General features: G+C 40.5%; 1 protein-coding gene across 1 annotated transcript in view; it reads right to left on the bottom strand.

Annotated features, from left to right (window-relative positions):
• Positions 1-15,243, bottom strand: part of RFX4 (regulatory factor X, 4 (influences HLA class II expression)) — a gene marked incomplete at its 5' end in the record, with an annotated part of 74,005 nt that overhangs the window by 17,896 nt on the left and 40,866 nt on the right. Inside the window, 4 exons of the mRNA XM_010149564.1 lie at positions 3,651-3,812; positions 5,105-5,224; positions 11,963-12,080; positions 12,967-13,061. Coding sequence (XP_010147866.1) covers positions 3,651-3,812; positions 5,105-5,224; positions 11,963-12,080; positions 12,967-13,061 — 495 coding nt within the window. The remainder of the gene's footprint in view (positions 1-3,650; positions 3,813-5,104; positions 5,225-11,962; positions 12,081-12,966; positions 13,062-15,243) is intronic.

Here is a 15,243-nt window from a genome sequence, read left to right as displayed (position 1 = left end):
AACAATAGTGATTGAGCAACATTTTGCTCTGCTTTGTGTTCTGAACATGCAGGGTTTGATTAAAGTAGGGAAGTTCATTCAGTATTACTCCTTTTTCTTTTCTCTTTTAATGAAAAATTTGATTTTGAGGGTACTAACTAAGAGGCCATCTGACCTATGAGGGAGCCAAATATAAATGGAACTGCTGTCAGTCCAACAACAGCCCTGTTGTCATTGGTGCCATCACGTACAGCAGTGCAGAAAGAAACAGATGTTGCTTCATGATGCTGCATTTTATATTTCCTTTATGCTGGAGTAAAAGACAACTCAGGTACAAGCAGGACACTCACAGCACTGTGTATTATGTCTGACAGTAAGCAGTACTATCAACCTCAAACAGTCAGAAGTCTGGAGTCAGACCCCTGTTCTGCCTTCACATAACAGAGGTGATGTTAACTATCAGCTTTAGAAAAAACACAAATCCTGACATTTGGAAAGGGAGAATTGCGTTTTGAATTTGGAACCTCTGACTTTTACACTCTGCAGTTATGAGAATTCAGCTCTGATTGTTGAAGAAGAGCTGATGTTCTCATATACTCATATGAGTCCAGGAGCTGAAGCTTTCAGAAAACAACAAAACCAGAAATTTGTTGTAGTCACACACACAAATATGAGAGGAGGTAGCTCTGTGCATGTATGTCCTGTGCCAGCCTCCCAGAACTTTAATACCTAGCCTGGACTTGGAAGAACAGTGACCTTAAACGACCATTGCTGACCTGAAGAATTATTTCACACTAACATTTTTTGAAACTAAGCAGTAAACTGCATAGATTAGGTTACTAACATATTAGGAACCACTTACAATTGAGAGTTCATTTTGCGTTGTCTAAAACCCAGTGCATTGGCAAATGAGTAATCACAGCTTTAAGAGGGGCTTTAAGAGAGAACAGCATAGTCAGCTATGTAGCTATCACTTTTATGACAATATTGTTGCAGTTTGAGCAATCATTAATCTGGCCTTTGTGATTTAGAAAGGATGGAGACTAATTATCCTTTTAAATGTCTAGTAACTTAACAAAAAGTTTTAAATAAAATGTTAACTTAGCCATGCCAGATGTTCTACCACAGAACGCTACATACAGGATTTACCTTTCTTTTGCTCAGCATCATGTACTTTCAACAGTTTAATTTGCTGGTTTTGTGCTGACCACTGACTGAAGGCAAAAAGGTTGAAATGTAAGTTTAATAGTTAACCTTTATTGCTAATGCCACAAGCAAGAAAGTTAATGATCCCTTAAATTGGGGAACTGAGAGCTGGTGGTAGCCAATGGAACTCGTTCTCAAGACTGGCAAAGCATTTGTAGAGTTTTACATTTACCTCATAAAAGACACATAAGAAAATCAATAGAGAGTACTTAAAATATATCTCTCTAGAAGAGAGGTTCCTGTTCCAAAGTAGTCTATATATTAATGCCACAAATCTGTATGTGGAATAGTCTGATTATATGTAACACATCCTCAGCACTCCTATTTTAAAGTACAGCGATTTTCTGCAGCTGAAACGTGGTTGTTATTTTGCATTACTTTATGTGAATGACCCCGCATTCCATGGCGTAATGGTTAGCAAACTAAAAAGTTGATCAATTCATCTACGTGATGGACGTGGGAAATGGAGGTATTTCTAATTGCCCAAATCAAGACCAGGAAATAACCACGTACTTATATTTAATCTTAATCAGACCACTACTTGCATTGACAAATTTGACTTGTGCTAGACAAAAATTATTTTCACACTTGCAAAAGCGAGACTGTACCAGACTGTAAGAATAAAATCCAATTCAACCAAACAAGAGTTTTTAAAACACGGAAAAATGAAAAGCTGGGAAAAACAGGGAGCTAAAATATCAAAAATTGTTTTCTTGCTTAAGAAGTTCTGCTATGGGAACAACTACGTCAGGTTCTACTGCCTGTACTGTGGGAGTAGGTCCTTCAACCATTGTTCCCAAATAATCCAGTTTCTGGCTTGAGACTTCAAAGTAGCAGACCTTGGCCTTACCAGGACATGAAAAAACAGAGAGAGTGAGAGGAATAAACCAGACTATAATAAAATAATAAACAAGATGAAAACAAAAAGCAATTGCATTTGTAATGTTTGTGTGAGCCCATTCCCTTGCATTCGGGAGGAATATGTGTGATCCATGCAGTTCCCAGGCCCTCCCAGATCTGCGCCTGAGAACACCCAAGTCAAGCAGGCTGAAGGTGGAAGCTCAGACAGCTGACAAACAGGCTATTACATAGACACAGAATGAGCTTGGGGTGAATGGCTACGACAGTCGCTGCAGCCTAAACACAAGTCCCTCAAATCTCCATTCCTGTCGATGCCACTGCAGAGCACAGTTCCCTACTTTTCAGTTCTACTTCTGGGTACAGTTCTGCCTCATACTGGTTATGGTTATAACATCACAACAATCCCATTGGGCCCCAATGCCTAAGGTCAAGTTACCCCCAAGATCAAGGTCTTGGCAAGACTCGAACATATACGTCACCTCCAGCTTTGCCTGACCCAAAGCAGTGTGCTCAGCTGCCACGTCTGGGAATCACGTGCCTCTTGTCTAACTGTCTGTGGCTAATCCCATCTTATTTCCCTCCTAAAGATGGTATTGATTCCAACGGTATGAAAACCTGAAGTTTTGATGTAGGGACAAATGTTTTTAAATCTCCTTCCACCACAACTATGCATTGTGCTTCCCTGTGGCGCCTTTGAAAACATGAAAAACATTTGTCAGGAAGATTTATTAGTTGTTTAGCTTCGGCCAAATTCTCCAGTGTGGTAAATCATCACTTTCTGACATTCTTTCATGAAGGTTTTGTAACTTTTCTAGTATGTCACAAAAGTGATAGTTTCCACATTCTGATTATAGACCCATTTCACTGAGGAGCAGCAAAGCTGGAATTTCACTGCCTGGAACGCCTTCTGAAAGTCATTGACATTTCTGCCTTTTTTTTCCATGAGTTAAGAAAACACTGCCTTTTGATCATACAGGGAGACTTTCCTGCCCACATCCAGAAGGTAACGAGTGAGTTTTACACTGAAGGACAGAGGAAGGTTGCCCATTTGAACAGACCAACCAAGAAGCCAGTCTCATGCTTATTGTTTTCTGTCAATCCTGCCCACAAGTTGAATACCTTTAAGCACAGATTTTTTTTCATCTGTGGACCCACCACAATACAACCACCTCATGAGCTGCCATTAGAGTATGCAACTGAAAATAGGCTTCAGACACATAATGCTTAGTCTCCAACATTGAAAGATGAAAGTTATCAGCGATAGTTGGGTCTCAAACACATTGAATGATATCCAATTCCCATTTTACCCACTAGGAATTCCTGAACCACTCGTGGTTCAAGATTTTGAACACCTCACTAAACCTTAAAGTATCTGGCATGTTTCCTTGAAGTATATAAACCATCCAAACATCAGATCTTTTTCCTGTCAGACTGCACATCACGTTTGGGTACAGTGAGAAGGCATAACTGACACTTTAAACAGATTTCCGTTTGGGAAGGCTTCTCATCTCCTGAAAGCCAGCACATCATGTTTTCATGCTGTTTCAGGTGACCAAGTACAACAGCCACCTTCGGGCAGCTGCAGCTGCCATATGCCTACCCACCTGTTGTAGCCGCTATGCCACCGTATTCTGGGGACTGGTTGCTGACGGGCGAGGGGGCAGAGGGCACTTCCACCGAGGTGGCAGATTTAGCTGGGGAGAAGGGCACTGGGGAGGGAGTTGGAGGGGCAGGTTCACTCAAAATAATTTCTTCTCGTATTTCTGCTGCAGGATGAGAGAAAAATCATCAAACACAGTTAAAGGTAGGGTCAAGGAACACTGAGAAACTAAATAAGAAAATCAATTACTGCATGATAAGAAAATCAATTACTGCTGCATTTCAAGAAATGCAACACAGGAATCACAAATCTTGGAAAGAAATACTGCCATAACATTCAGCATTGGAAGCTTCAGCATACCTTCGAAAGACCTCTTAAGGGAAAGTGCTACATTTCCTGTTGTATAGATCGGAAACTCATGCCCAGACAGCTTAAGGTTTATACTCCTGTAATATACTATTAGATACCTAAACTGAGGAGTCCTGTCTGAGCCAGGCACTCCTATTCCTTCTAGAGACATTGGAAAGAAGCGGGAATCTCCAGGGAATTCTAGTGGCTTTTAGTCATGACCTCCTCTCTTCATTGCCTAAAGAGGATGGCTCTGGATAGCTGTAGCTGCTAAAGCTGTTTGGACAGTATGCAAGGAGAAGCAACTTGTTTGTCAAAAAACACAAGAGGCTGTGGCAGGGCAATGAATTAAATCCAGGTCTTTCAACACGTAGAACATATTACCCTAATCACTGAAATATTCTTCTCTTCCCATGAATATACAGGGTGGGAAATTAAGCCACAGCTAAAATGAGGAGTGAAACTTCCCCAAAGTGGCGGGGGTTAACGGGAGATGGAGGGAAGACAGATCACTGAGGATCAATCATTGCAAGGGGCTGCCCTGAGCAGAGACCAAAGGCAATCTCTGCTCACTTCTGTTCTGGTGAGTCAGTGCAGAGTGAGTGGAGCAAGACTCGGGATCAAGTCTCTACAGGCACTTAGGACGTAAGCATACCAGAAACAATAGATTTAGAGTTTGTCTTTGCTCACTTCTCCAGTCTCTCCCTCTTATTTTACTGGGAAAAGCCATTAATATCAGTGAATTTATTTAGTGTTAAACCAGGGTGAGAGAGACAATCAACTGGGTTCACTGAAATACAATGGTGGCTTAGACTAACTGAGGTGAAAGGCTCAGTACAAAGATCTCTCACTGAAACACTGAGTGTGAGCTCCGGAATGGGGTTCAGACACCCAGAGTCACATCATGAACCAGGCAGGCCTCTGTCAGACTGTATTAACCAGGGCCACCTCCTCACAGATGACTTATTTCAAATCATGACGGAACTGAGAAACACTTCGCTCCTAGATAAGCCTCCCTGGGTTAGACAAGGATAAAGAAATGTCCTAATGTAGTAACTAGTGAATCCAGAGGAACAAAACAACAAAAGATAAATAAAAGGACAAACTCACCTGTGCTTCCTTCCCCTTTCATTGCCCTCATTAGCTCATTAGCTCTCTCCTGGCAATGGAGTGATTCTAGCAGGTACAATACATAGTCATCGAACATCAAGTGAATAAGGTGAAAAGACCCTGGTAATAAAGTGAACAAACAAAAAAGCCATTGACTGTCTCAATACACTCATTAAAGCAATGATTGCGGTATTCAACACAAACAGTGCTGAGCAGGACTGCCTCCATGTACTGCTGTCACTGAAGGAGCTCTCCTACTCAAGGCAAGGGCTGGCAAAACAAAACTGGGGACTAGCTAGCTCCGCTCACTCCTGGAGTCACACAGGTTTAGGCAACCAGTTATTGTGGTTTAGGGTGCAAAGAGGCTCCCTAGCTGAGAAACTTTATGAAGACTTCTTCTTCCACATCAGCACTGAACAATTTAAACAATTACACTACAGTGGAGCTGTTTCCTTTTCTCTAAAGGACCAGACAGAAGTTTCTGTCAGAAGCAGAATCCTGGATTGGATGCCTTAGCAGCACATTGTGGTATGAATTTTCTGAACTACCTGTGTCACTGGACAAAGAAATGAGAGGCTATCAATATGAGAAACAATCTTCCAAATCTCCTGATGATATATCTCCAGTGCATTGCCTGGACTGGATGAGACACGATTAACTGCCAAATGTACAGGCATTAGCAGCAAATATGGATGTCTTAAAGGGAAAGATTTGTGCCAAAGCTTTGCTCTGTCATACTTCTACTACTACATTGTATTTTCCTAATTATCAGTTGGAATCATATCAGCAGCATAACATTTGGCCTGTTTCTGTGCTTACCTCTGAAGATGCCACTGATACTGTCTCTTAGCTGCCATGACAGGAATGTGAAAAACTTAAGGACTAAAGGACTAAAGGATTTAAGGGCTAAGGACTAAAAAGGGAAGAGTATGGACAAAAGAAAACAGGTGAGATGGAGTAAAAAAAAAAAAAAAAACCAAAAACCAAACACACTTTGAAAATTAATAGTAAAAAGAGGTTGTATGGATAGCTATCTGCCACAAATCCTCAAGTAAGATTTGAGTGCAGATGGAGAACTTCTAATGTTGTTAGGAGGAAGGACTGGGTGATGCCATGGACTAGAGCAATGGAAGGGAAATTTAATAGCACGCTGTAAGAAGTTCTGCCCTTAGAGATTTATCTTATCCTCTGATTATACACTTCCTATATAGAGAAAGAAGTATTAATACTATTGCACAAGGCACTGGTGAACCCTCACTTAGACTATTGCATATAACTCTGGTCGCCCGTGTTCAAGAAAAATGAGTACAAGTTGAAACTGGTATGGAGAAGATTACCAGGAGGATGTAGGGCATGGATAATAGATTTCAAATGACTAAAAATGCACGGCTGGCTTCATTTTGCAGAAAGGAAGTGAGTTGCTTCCCATAATTTATAAGGAAGGATACATGTCAGGGATGGTGAAGAAATGTTTGCCCTAGAGCACACATAGCCACAAAAATAGATGTGTAAGAAGAAACCATAGATGCATTTCAGGGGAAAATTAGAGGAGCAAGTTGTCGGAGTTAGATATTGTGTAGTGACCTCCTGAAAGGAATAACATTCATCTGCAGGGGAAGACAGAAAAGTATCAGGATGGAGTTTGGTGAGTTTATGCAATCGACTCCATGACACAGAGTACCTGTAACAGCTCCAGATGGGATTTGATCACACAGTGTGGTTGGGGTTTTTTTCCTAATCTCCTATGTTTATTTAGACTTGCATGGAGTATTTAATACATGTTCATATAAGTCATTAAGTAACTCCAGCAAATGCAGTCAGGTTAAAATAATAGCCAGTCCAGCAGCTGGCTTAATCCAGAGAAAGATCACCAGCTGCAAGCGAAATAGAGATCAATTACTGCCAGCCACGCAAAAAAGAGACCCCATCTCATCCAGATATGTTCTTTTTGAAATTCCGTTACTACATTTTGAGGAGAAATACTTCCATGGGAAAAAGACACAACAAGTTTCAAATTCAATTCAATTTCATAATGATTGGTTTCTTCACAGGAAAGTTGGGTTTGGCTGGGGATACTAGCTTTTGCCAAAACAAAGCGTAACTACCCCTGCTCCAACTGTACTCAAACATACTGTTGAAGAGCAGAAGTGGTTTGAAAGACCCTACATCCTTATACAATCCTAGCTGACAATTCAGCTTTCCGAGCGACTCTGAGCACATTCTTTTCCTTTGTGACCCGGATGGTCTTTGTGCTGCATTCTCTCACTCCAAGCCTGCGTGGCTTCTGTCGGCAGCGGGAGGCGAACACGCGCCTTTGTGCTCCTGGGCGAGGCAGCGCCGAGAAAGGACGCGCGTGATTGCAGCGGGCAGGAGATCTTCCGCTGTTGATGAACCTGAAGCGTTTGGGTTTTCATTCGTTTCACACATCTATGCAAATCAACTTGGTGACAGGTTTCCCCAGCCTTGCAAGGGTAAATAGCAGAGATCTCTTAACTACCGCAGAGGATTTGTTTTTAGAAATCTTTGGGGCTCAGAATCTCATTAAATAAAATCCTATTCAATTTAGCAGTACAATAGAGACAGCAGACCTGGCTGACCACCTCGTTACTGACCTAGTGTTTCCCCAGGGGAAACCTAGATTACCAAGAATCTCCGCAAAATGCTCGCTCCTCTTCTGACTACAGTTTTTCGGTGGGAAGTTTCTGTTGACTTCAGTGTAGTTACTACCGGTAAGTACTTCTAAGGTGAGAAAAACAGGCCAAAATGCTGGCAAACTTCACGTGGTGGTGTAAAGCTCAGGGTATTTCATGCTTCCCACCAAACCAGCTCTTGCTCAGCATTAATTAAAAAAAAAAAAAAAAAAAAGTTGCTTCCAGTTTCATGAAAACATTTGGAAGTACAAACCCTAAACACTAAAATGCTAGCAAGCAAACAACAAAACCCAAAGATTTGCTATTTTTAAAGAAAAGCCTTTAGTTTTGGGGGGTCTAGTGCTTTATTTTGAAGACTTGGGTTTGGCAATACTGAATGCAGCATTTAAAAACACTCTGGTGCCCTTGTCACTCTTTTGAATTTCTCTCTTCCTCTCCTATTATTTCTCCCACTGTGTATTTTTAAACTCTGTACAGAGTTTTTGAGCCCAGAATTTGCGTGAAAGACACTAGACAAACAAGTTGCTGGTACTGAATGAATGCAATATTTTTACATTTTTAAATGAGTCAAATGAAATGTAAGCTATAGAGTGAAACCAATCTCAGGGCACGCATTTCAACTACTCAGTGAATAGCTACTGAGCACGAGGTACAATAATTTATTCTGTGTTTGCAAGCTACTGTTTTTCACATGAACCTATTTGGTTCTTTCAAGTATAACTTTAAGTAGTGAAACGGATCCCACTGTGGCTGGCAAAGCATACGCTTCTTTAGGAAGAGGTAAGAAGTCATCCATGAGACTGTAGTTACAATAATCAATAGCATTTGGCTCTAATGTTCAGGAGTTAACAGAAATCATGGCAATGATTACCCAGCTAATGTACAGTAAGTATCAGCAGCTTATTAACAGATACAGCAATTATGTGTAAGTAGCAAAACAACAGTGAGATTTCCAGATCTGGAGAAAATCATGGAGCTTCTATGGCTAATTGGTTACTTTATACACTGGATGCATTACTCAAACACTGCCACCAACTGTGCCTTTGATATGCACAGACAGGAAGGAGGGAGGGAGGGAGGCAGGCAGAGAGAAAAAGGGAGAGGGAGTGAGAGAGAGAGGAGCTTTATTTCTGCTGGGGATTGTTTCAACCTGCCCATTGCCACCACGCTTAAAAGCTTTGCAGAATCAAATCTCTGTGCTAGCCAGTCCAGTGCCAGGTATTCCAAATTCCTCCCATCAGATTTCTGTATCATATAGTTCAAAGATAAAAATATACTGTCCTGTATGTAGTAAAGATCCCATCACTTAACACATTGTTTTACTTTTTTAAAAAAATTACACAGTGAGCATCTGAGTCTGTATGTTACTTGAAGTGGAAAACATCAATAAAAATCAGTCCACCCAAATGGCTTCTAATTCAGTAAAAATGCAAAAGTTTTTATCTAAGTTAAGAACAAAGATATATAGATGTAAATAGAATAATAGATTAGTCTTTGTTTTTCTCTATAGAGCTCGCCTAAATGCACATATTATTCAGAAAAACTGGAAGGAACTGCGTTAATTTAAGCACAGAAGAGTTGCTGCCATTTAGCTCTGAGCCGGTTACATCTAGGGGTTATTCTTTTGGAACTTGCTCAACTCTGATTCACCAGCAATGGGTCAAATGGCCTTGCAGTGAGAGACTACCGTCATCAGTACAATCTACTATAGATTTGTGCCCATGGCTAAATAACATTCGGGACATTTTGGGGGAAACAAGGTAGGGATAGCCCAGGCTTCTGCCTGATAGATATGGTTTTGGTATCATTCTCCCCTTTGAAAACCTGAAGGCTGAGATCTCCTCCGGCCTCCACTGGAGTTGCACCTGAGCAGGGAAAACTCCACCCTGGATAAAGCAAGGTTAGAATAGGGACTAAACGAACGCTTGTCACACCACCTCCCGGGAGAGAACCCACCTGGCAGGCTGCAGACCTCTGCAGCTCAGCAGTGCTTATGTGGTTTGTACAAAGTGGAATAATTCCAACTGAAAAGGTGAGAAAACCCTCCCAGAGGCCAAATCTTCTAGCCCTTTGGTTAGAGATCTCGTTCTGGCAGTGATTAACACTGCTTCAAGACGGCTCAGGCAGGCAACTGTGGTCTAAGCACCAAAATGTGGCAGATGGAAAAGAATTCCCTTTGATTTTACTTTTTTAAAAAGAAAGATTTCCAAATGTGATGAAAATCCCAAACTGTCTCAGCTTCACACCAAACATAATGCCTTAAAAAAACCAACCAAACAAAAAAACACAAAACAAAAACCAACCAAACAAAAAACCCACACCAACCAGAATTCTGGCTCTGGCAAGACACATCAACTATGACCAGAACATTCTATCCCTGACTGTGGTTACATATAAACATATCAAATTAATGTTCACAGGTATCTGTCCATTTATGGAGAAGCATGCATTTGTACACACAGATAATCTCAGGAACTCAAAAGACAAACAAAAACCCCAAAACCCTACACACTTAGCTGAGCAGTTAGAGTTCTCACAAAATGAGAAATTCAAGACCCAAATTTATAACAGAGGCAACAGGTAAGTTATTTAAGTAAACCTGATACATTATACTGTAGTGGGTCCCAAACTCAACCCAACAAATAATTCTCAACCTTCTCATTTACTCGCTTCATGGCAACTTCATACATGTTTGAATGAATAAGTCAGAAATCACAGCTGCGGGTCACCGTACAGACCCCCACTGTCGTCTAATAACTATGTGGGGAATCCCCGTTTGATTAAAGTTGTTTGGTGATCAATGCTCTGAAACAGAAAATGCTTAATTAGGTTACAAATGTAACCCAAACAGGAATAAAAGTAATGTTGTATGTGCAATTCAGTAGCAATAATGTATCCTTGGGGCAGTTTAATATCAGCATCTCATGACCTGTAACAGTGTAGCCTCAACAGTGCAGTAATGCAGGATGTATTTTCATTTGTTGGATAAGGGTGAGTTCCACAGGTTGAGATTAAGTTTGCAGCAACAAAAAGGGCTAGAAAACAAAATTCAGTATTTATTCAAGACCCACAAAAAGGGATTTTTGAACACTGGGGGAAAGTACACTGTTAAGCACTATCAGCTACTTTTATGCCCACCACAAAAGAAAAGCTACAGTGACTCGAGGAGAAAATGAGTCCTAAAGAAGGTGGAAAATAGATGTGACCGGGACATTGGTGCTGAGAACACAAGCCAGCAGGTGGAAATTGTGATCATCTTGGGGATACTCGCTATCCTGCTGTCTGATGGTGACTCACTAATACCTGTTTGGAAAAAATCTGTACAATGGGAAGCCAGTGAAAGTAGTTTCAGATTAAAATATAAATACATATTGTGCCTATCTCTGATGGTATCTGAATTTATGCTATTAGATGGTTCTAACAGCATAAAGGACATCACAGCTCAACTGGCAGAAAACCTGTCAGTTGTTCAATGCAGGATGTTCATAAATTCATTATGAATCTTCTATTTACATTATCAGACAAATGTGCATTTATAAAAAACACCCCTCATGCAAAATCTGGTCCCGAGTGACTGCAAATGTCAACACTCATGGCTGAATTCCTGCTTTTAACTGATTGTAATCTGTACTGTTTGTATCCCCAGGTTCAAGAAAAAGCCCCTTTGGAAACTGTGTAGAAAAGCATCGTGCTTTCTCATTTAAAAAGTAAAAGCCTATTTTTCCACCCTGCCTGAATTCTAAGAGAACGGAAGAGCATCTGTATAGAAACATGCTCGTTTTGCAAAGACTAGTTTAAAATGCTACATCCTTTATAAGCAGAGCTGACAAAGTGGTTCGCTGGAGAGCTTTTCATCCACTTCAGTGCAAAGTCGTCCCTCTCAGCACAGCACGTGGTCAGAGCGGTTGGGTAACTGGGCTCACTTTGCACTGAAGTGCTTTAGGGAATGCTCCTGTAATCGACTCCTCCAGCTGACCTGTGCCTGATCTCTCCAGCTAACAGCAAACAGAAGGAAGCGGTAACGTTTTCAGCTCCCCTGGCTACATCTTGAAGACAGACATCTGAGCATTATTTCCAAATGTCAGTAGCCCCAACTCTTTTTTTAAGAGCCCTGGACTCGTGAAAACTGTTTGTTTTCATTTAAACTGTACATTACAATATCTTTTTTTCACTATGGCATGCAATTATTACAACAAAATGAAAGTACCAAAGCTGGGTGCACTGTGCAATGTCATGTCCCGAATCACCCGAGTGCCAAAACAGGACCACATCAGGAGGAACTGCTGAGCTACTTTCTTCAAAGAACCTTGTCTCTTGGCAGCTACCTGCAAGAAAACAGATGCATCTGACATGGAGAAACATTTATTTCTACCACCCAATACAGCTGAAAGATGCACATATCTGTCTCCATTTTTACAGTGAAAAATTACTTACCATTGTCTTCACATTAAAATATTTTAAAAAGGCAAAACAGAAGAAAAAAAACATACACAGAAAGCCACCTTGTGACTAGATACAACCTTCAGAAAGACGAAATCATAAAGCATTATTCAGCACCAAGAGTGAATTTCCTTTATACATGATGAAAGGACTGCCAAAAAATTGCTCTGATCTTCATCTTAATCTAACTACTTACATGTTTATTCTTGCTTCCTAGTGAAGGAAGCAATTTATAATTAAGCCTTCTTGGTCTACACTGAAAATTGATATTAATACTTCAATTAAATTTTACTATTGAATATAAAATCTTTTGTTCCTTCATATTTTTATGTTTCTGAATTCATATAGTCATTTTACTAGCAAAAATACTTTCCAGAAAGCACATCTTAGGCATCAACTCTTCAAAAACCTATGTACTATAAGCATTTGTGAGTTAAAGAATCAGGTTCATCCAATTAGCAAATAAAATTCATGTCAAGTTCTGCATGAAAACTAACAGTTATGGTCTGAATTTCAAACTGCATTCCACTATCTAAACAAAAGTTCCCCCAAACTATCAAAATATTTCAAGAAATCTGGGGAAGTGTCGGTTTTCTGTATGGATCTTTTGCAGCAGAGAGAGACAGATTTTTTTTTCCCCACCCCAGCTTCTCAGCTCTAACAACTGGAATGACGAGTTGAAATTCTAATAGAACAGCCTAATATGAAGTATAGCTGGTGTCAGAAGTGAACGCACATCGGTGACTCAGGTCCCCAGTCCTGCTTACCAACCTTTACAACACATCTGTCCACCATGGAATCCAGCCACTCGATGTACGACTCAATGGGGGACTGCTCCTCCAGAAGGTGATCAAACTCTTGGTACACTGGCAAAGAAAAAATAGCCTACCTCAGTACTTGCATTCCATTTTGAACAAAAGAGAAACAAATCACAAAAAGCTGCCAATAACATCACAGGTTTGCTGTGGGGTTTATAATAGATTGCTTAACTATAACAAATTTATCTTTCTTGGTGCTGACCCAATAAGTTTGCTTGCTCTCATATCTTGTTTCTACTGAAAGTGATGGAGTCATTGGAAGTGGTATTTTCATGTGAGCAAATCAGGACCTATTGTTTAAAATTAATCTTTTGATTTAAGCTTCAGTTGTCTGGCGTGCCCGGAAGTGAAAGTTTATGGGGTTCCTTACGAGGAGTGCGAATCTAGGCCTTGACCCTGGTGATGAAAAAAGGTCATGCATGAAATTGATTTAGAAGTGCATAAAGAATCTCCTAAGCACCAAGTGGATGAGTATTGTTGATAGGGCTCTCATCTGTATAATGCTTTAGTTGCAAAAACATGATTTAACTGCTGCAAATCATCTCTTTGCGATGCCAGACACACACACAATTTCCATAAACTTCTAATTCTTCAAAACAAATTGCCACCCATGCAAAAATGTTATACTTATTTTATCAAGAAGAGTTTCTAAAAGCCACTTCTAAACCTGTTAACCTCTCCCAAGTACACATAATACAGAAAGTAAAAACAACCAGGGCATTCAACTGCTGCTCTTAAAACTGCAGGTCTCCAGTTTATTTATGGGAGTCAGTGGCTGGAAGAGAAAGAATCGTGTGCTTTGACACCTTAAGAAACTATTGTTCACCTCAGCTAAAATAAAAGGCCCAATAAGTCAAGAAGAAAGATACTTTGTACCTGTTGTGTTACAGAATTGTCTCAATGTGCTACGCATTTCCATTTATGCTTAATTGTAAATAACAGGAGGAAGGAATTTCCCACCGTTGGAGAGAGTGTGAGGGAGGCGAAGGAGGCAAAGCCTAGAGATGATAGCTGGGGAAGTGAGCCAGAGAGGGTATCTGAGAATAACGCAAAGAACAAGCTCTCTGGTCTCCAAGATCAGAGAGACGAGCAGGGATGCATTTGCTTCACACCTGACTTTTAACTTAGGCTCGCAAAGGCTGGATGATCAGAAGCATTAGCTGGGGAAGAAAGGCAATAATGCTGTTTGGGCCACCCTTATCTGGTTTCATTGAAAGGGCAACCTCTCTTTGTTCAGAAGAGGATCACAGAGGAATCTAAATGCTTTCTCCTTACCTGAGTATATGGCTGGACAAAAGTGTCTGATACAACAGATGAAGTAATTCATATGCTGTGCAAAGAAGGGAGCAAGAGCGGAGAAACAGATCAGTTGCCTGCTTTGCTGCTGGAGCAACGCAACTGTGTACAACAACCCACCTGAGAAAAGCAACTGCTTGGCCCTCAGTGACTGTTAAAAATACCTCAACAGCATCGGAGGAAGAGGGAATAAAGAAGAAACCATGTCAGAGACAACTACCATAGCAGAACAGCAATGAGCTTCTCTTATACCCAGTGATTTTTCTCTGTTTTTCTCTAAGCTCGTTTATAGTTTTTTTTCCAGTCACAGTAGCTAGAAATTTTACTTTCTTGGTTATTAATACCCAGAAAGTGAAAGCAGGCCTTAATTCCATGTCATATGAGTCATGGAGGTGTGATCTTTGAAAAAATCTTTGGCCAGGTGGAGTAACATCAAAGATGGTGGTGGTGGTGAATATCTAAATTCTAGAATAATCTCTATACATATCTGCACATCTCAGTGGAATCCCATCTCATAATGAATATTCATATTAGGCTACCATTTCTGGGTAATTGCTTTTTGGACTCAATTGGCCTAAAATATGGAAAAATGTGTTCAAATCCATTCACATTCAGTAAAAATCCATTTGATTTGATTGCACATATGTTTGTATTTAAATAATTAGCATGTAAATGAAAAACTTTCCTAACCAGTAAGGATTTTCTGAATGAGAGCCAAAACTGTTGCTGCTCCTAAGGATTATAACTTTGAAAACTTTCATTCTGGGACAGTGGGAGGATGTTGGGTAGATACTGAAAACATAACAGACGACAGAAAGATGCATCCAGCTTCTGGACTCCAGTCTCACTCTATGCTACCACCTCTCCTGCTGCCATGTCCAGCTTCTATCTCCTCAAAAGGGAAGGGGTCCATGTCATGAAATGAATCACGGGT

This window comes from Eurypyga helias, unplaced genomic scaffold (genome assembly GCF_000690775.1).
Source record: "Eurypyga helias isolate BGI_N326 unplaced genomic scaffold, ASM69077v1 scaffold43623, whole genome shotgun sequence".
NCBI classification, from domain to species: Eukaryota; Metazoa; Chordata; class Aves; order Eurypygiformes; family Eurypygidae; genus Eurypyga; species Eurypyga helias.
Note: the sequence above shows the minus strand (reverse complement) of the source record. Positions and strands in the feature narration are given on the sequence as shown.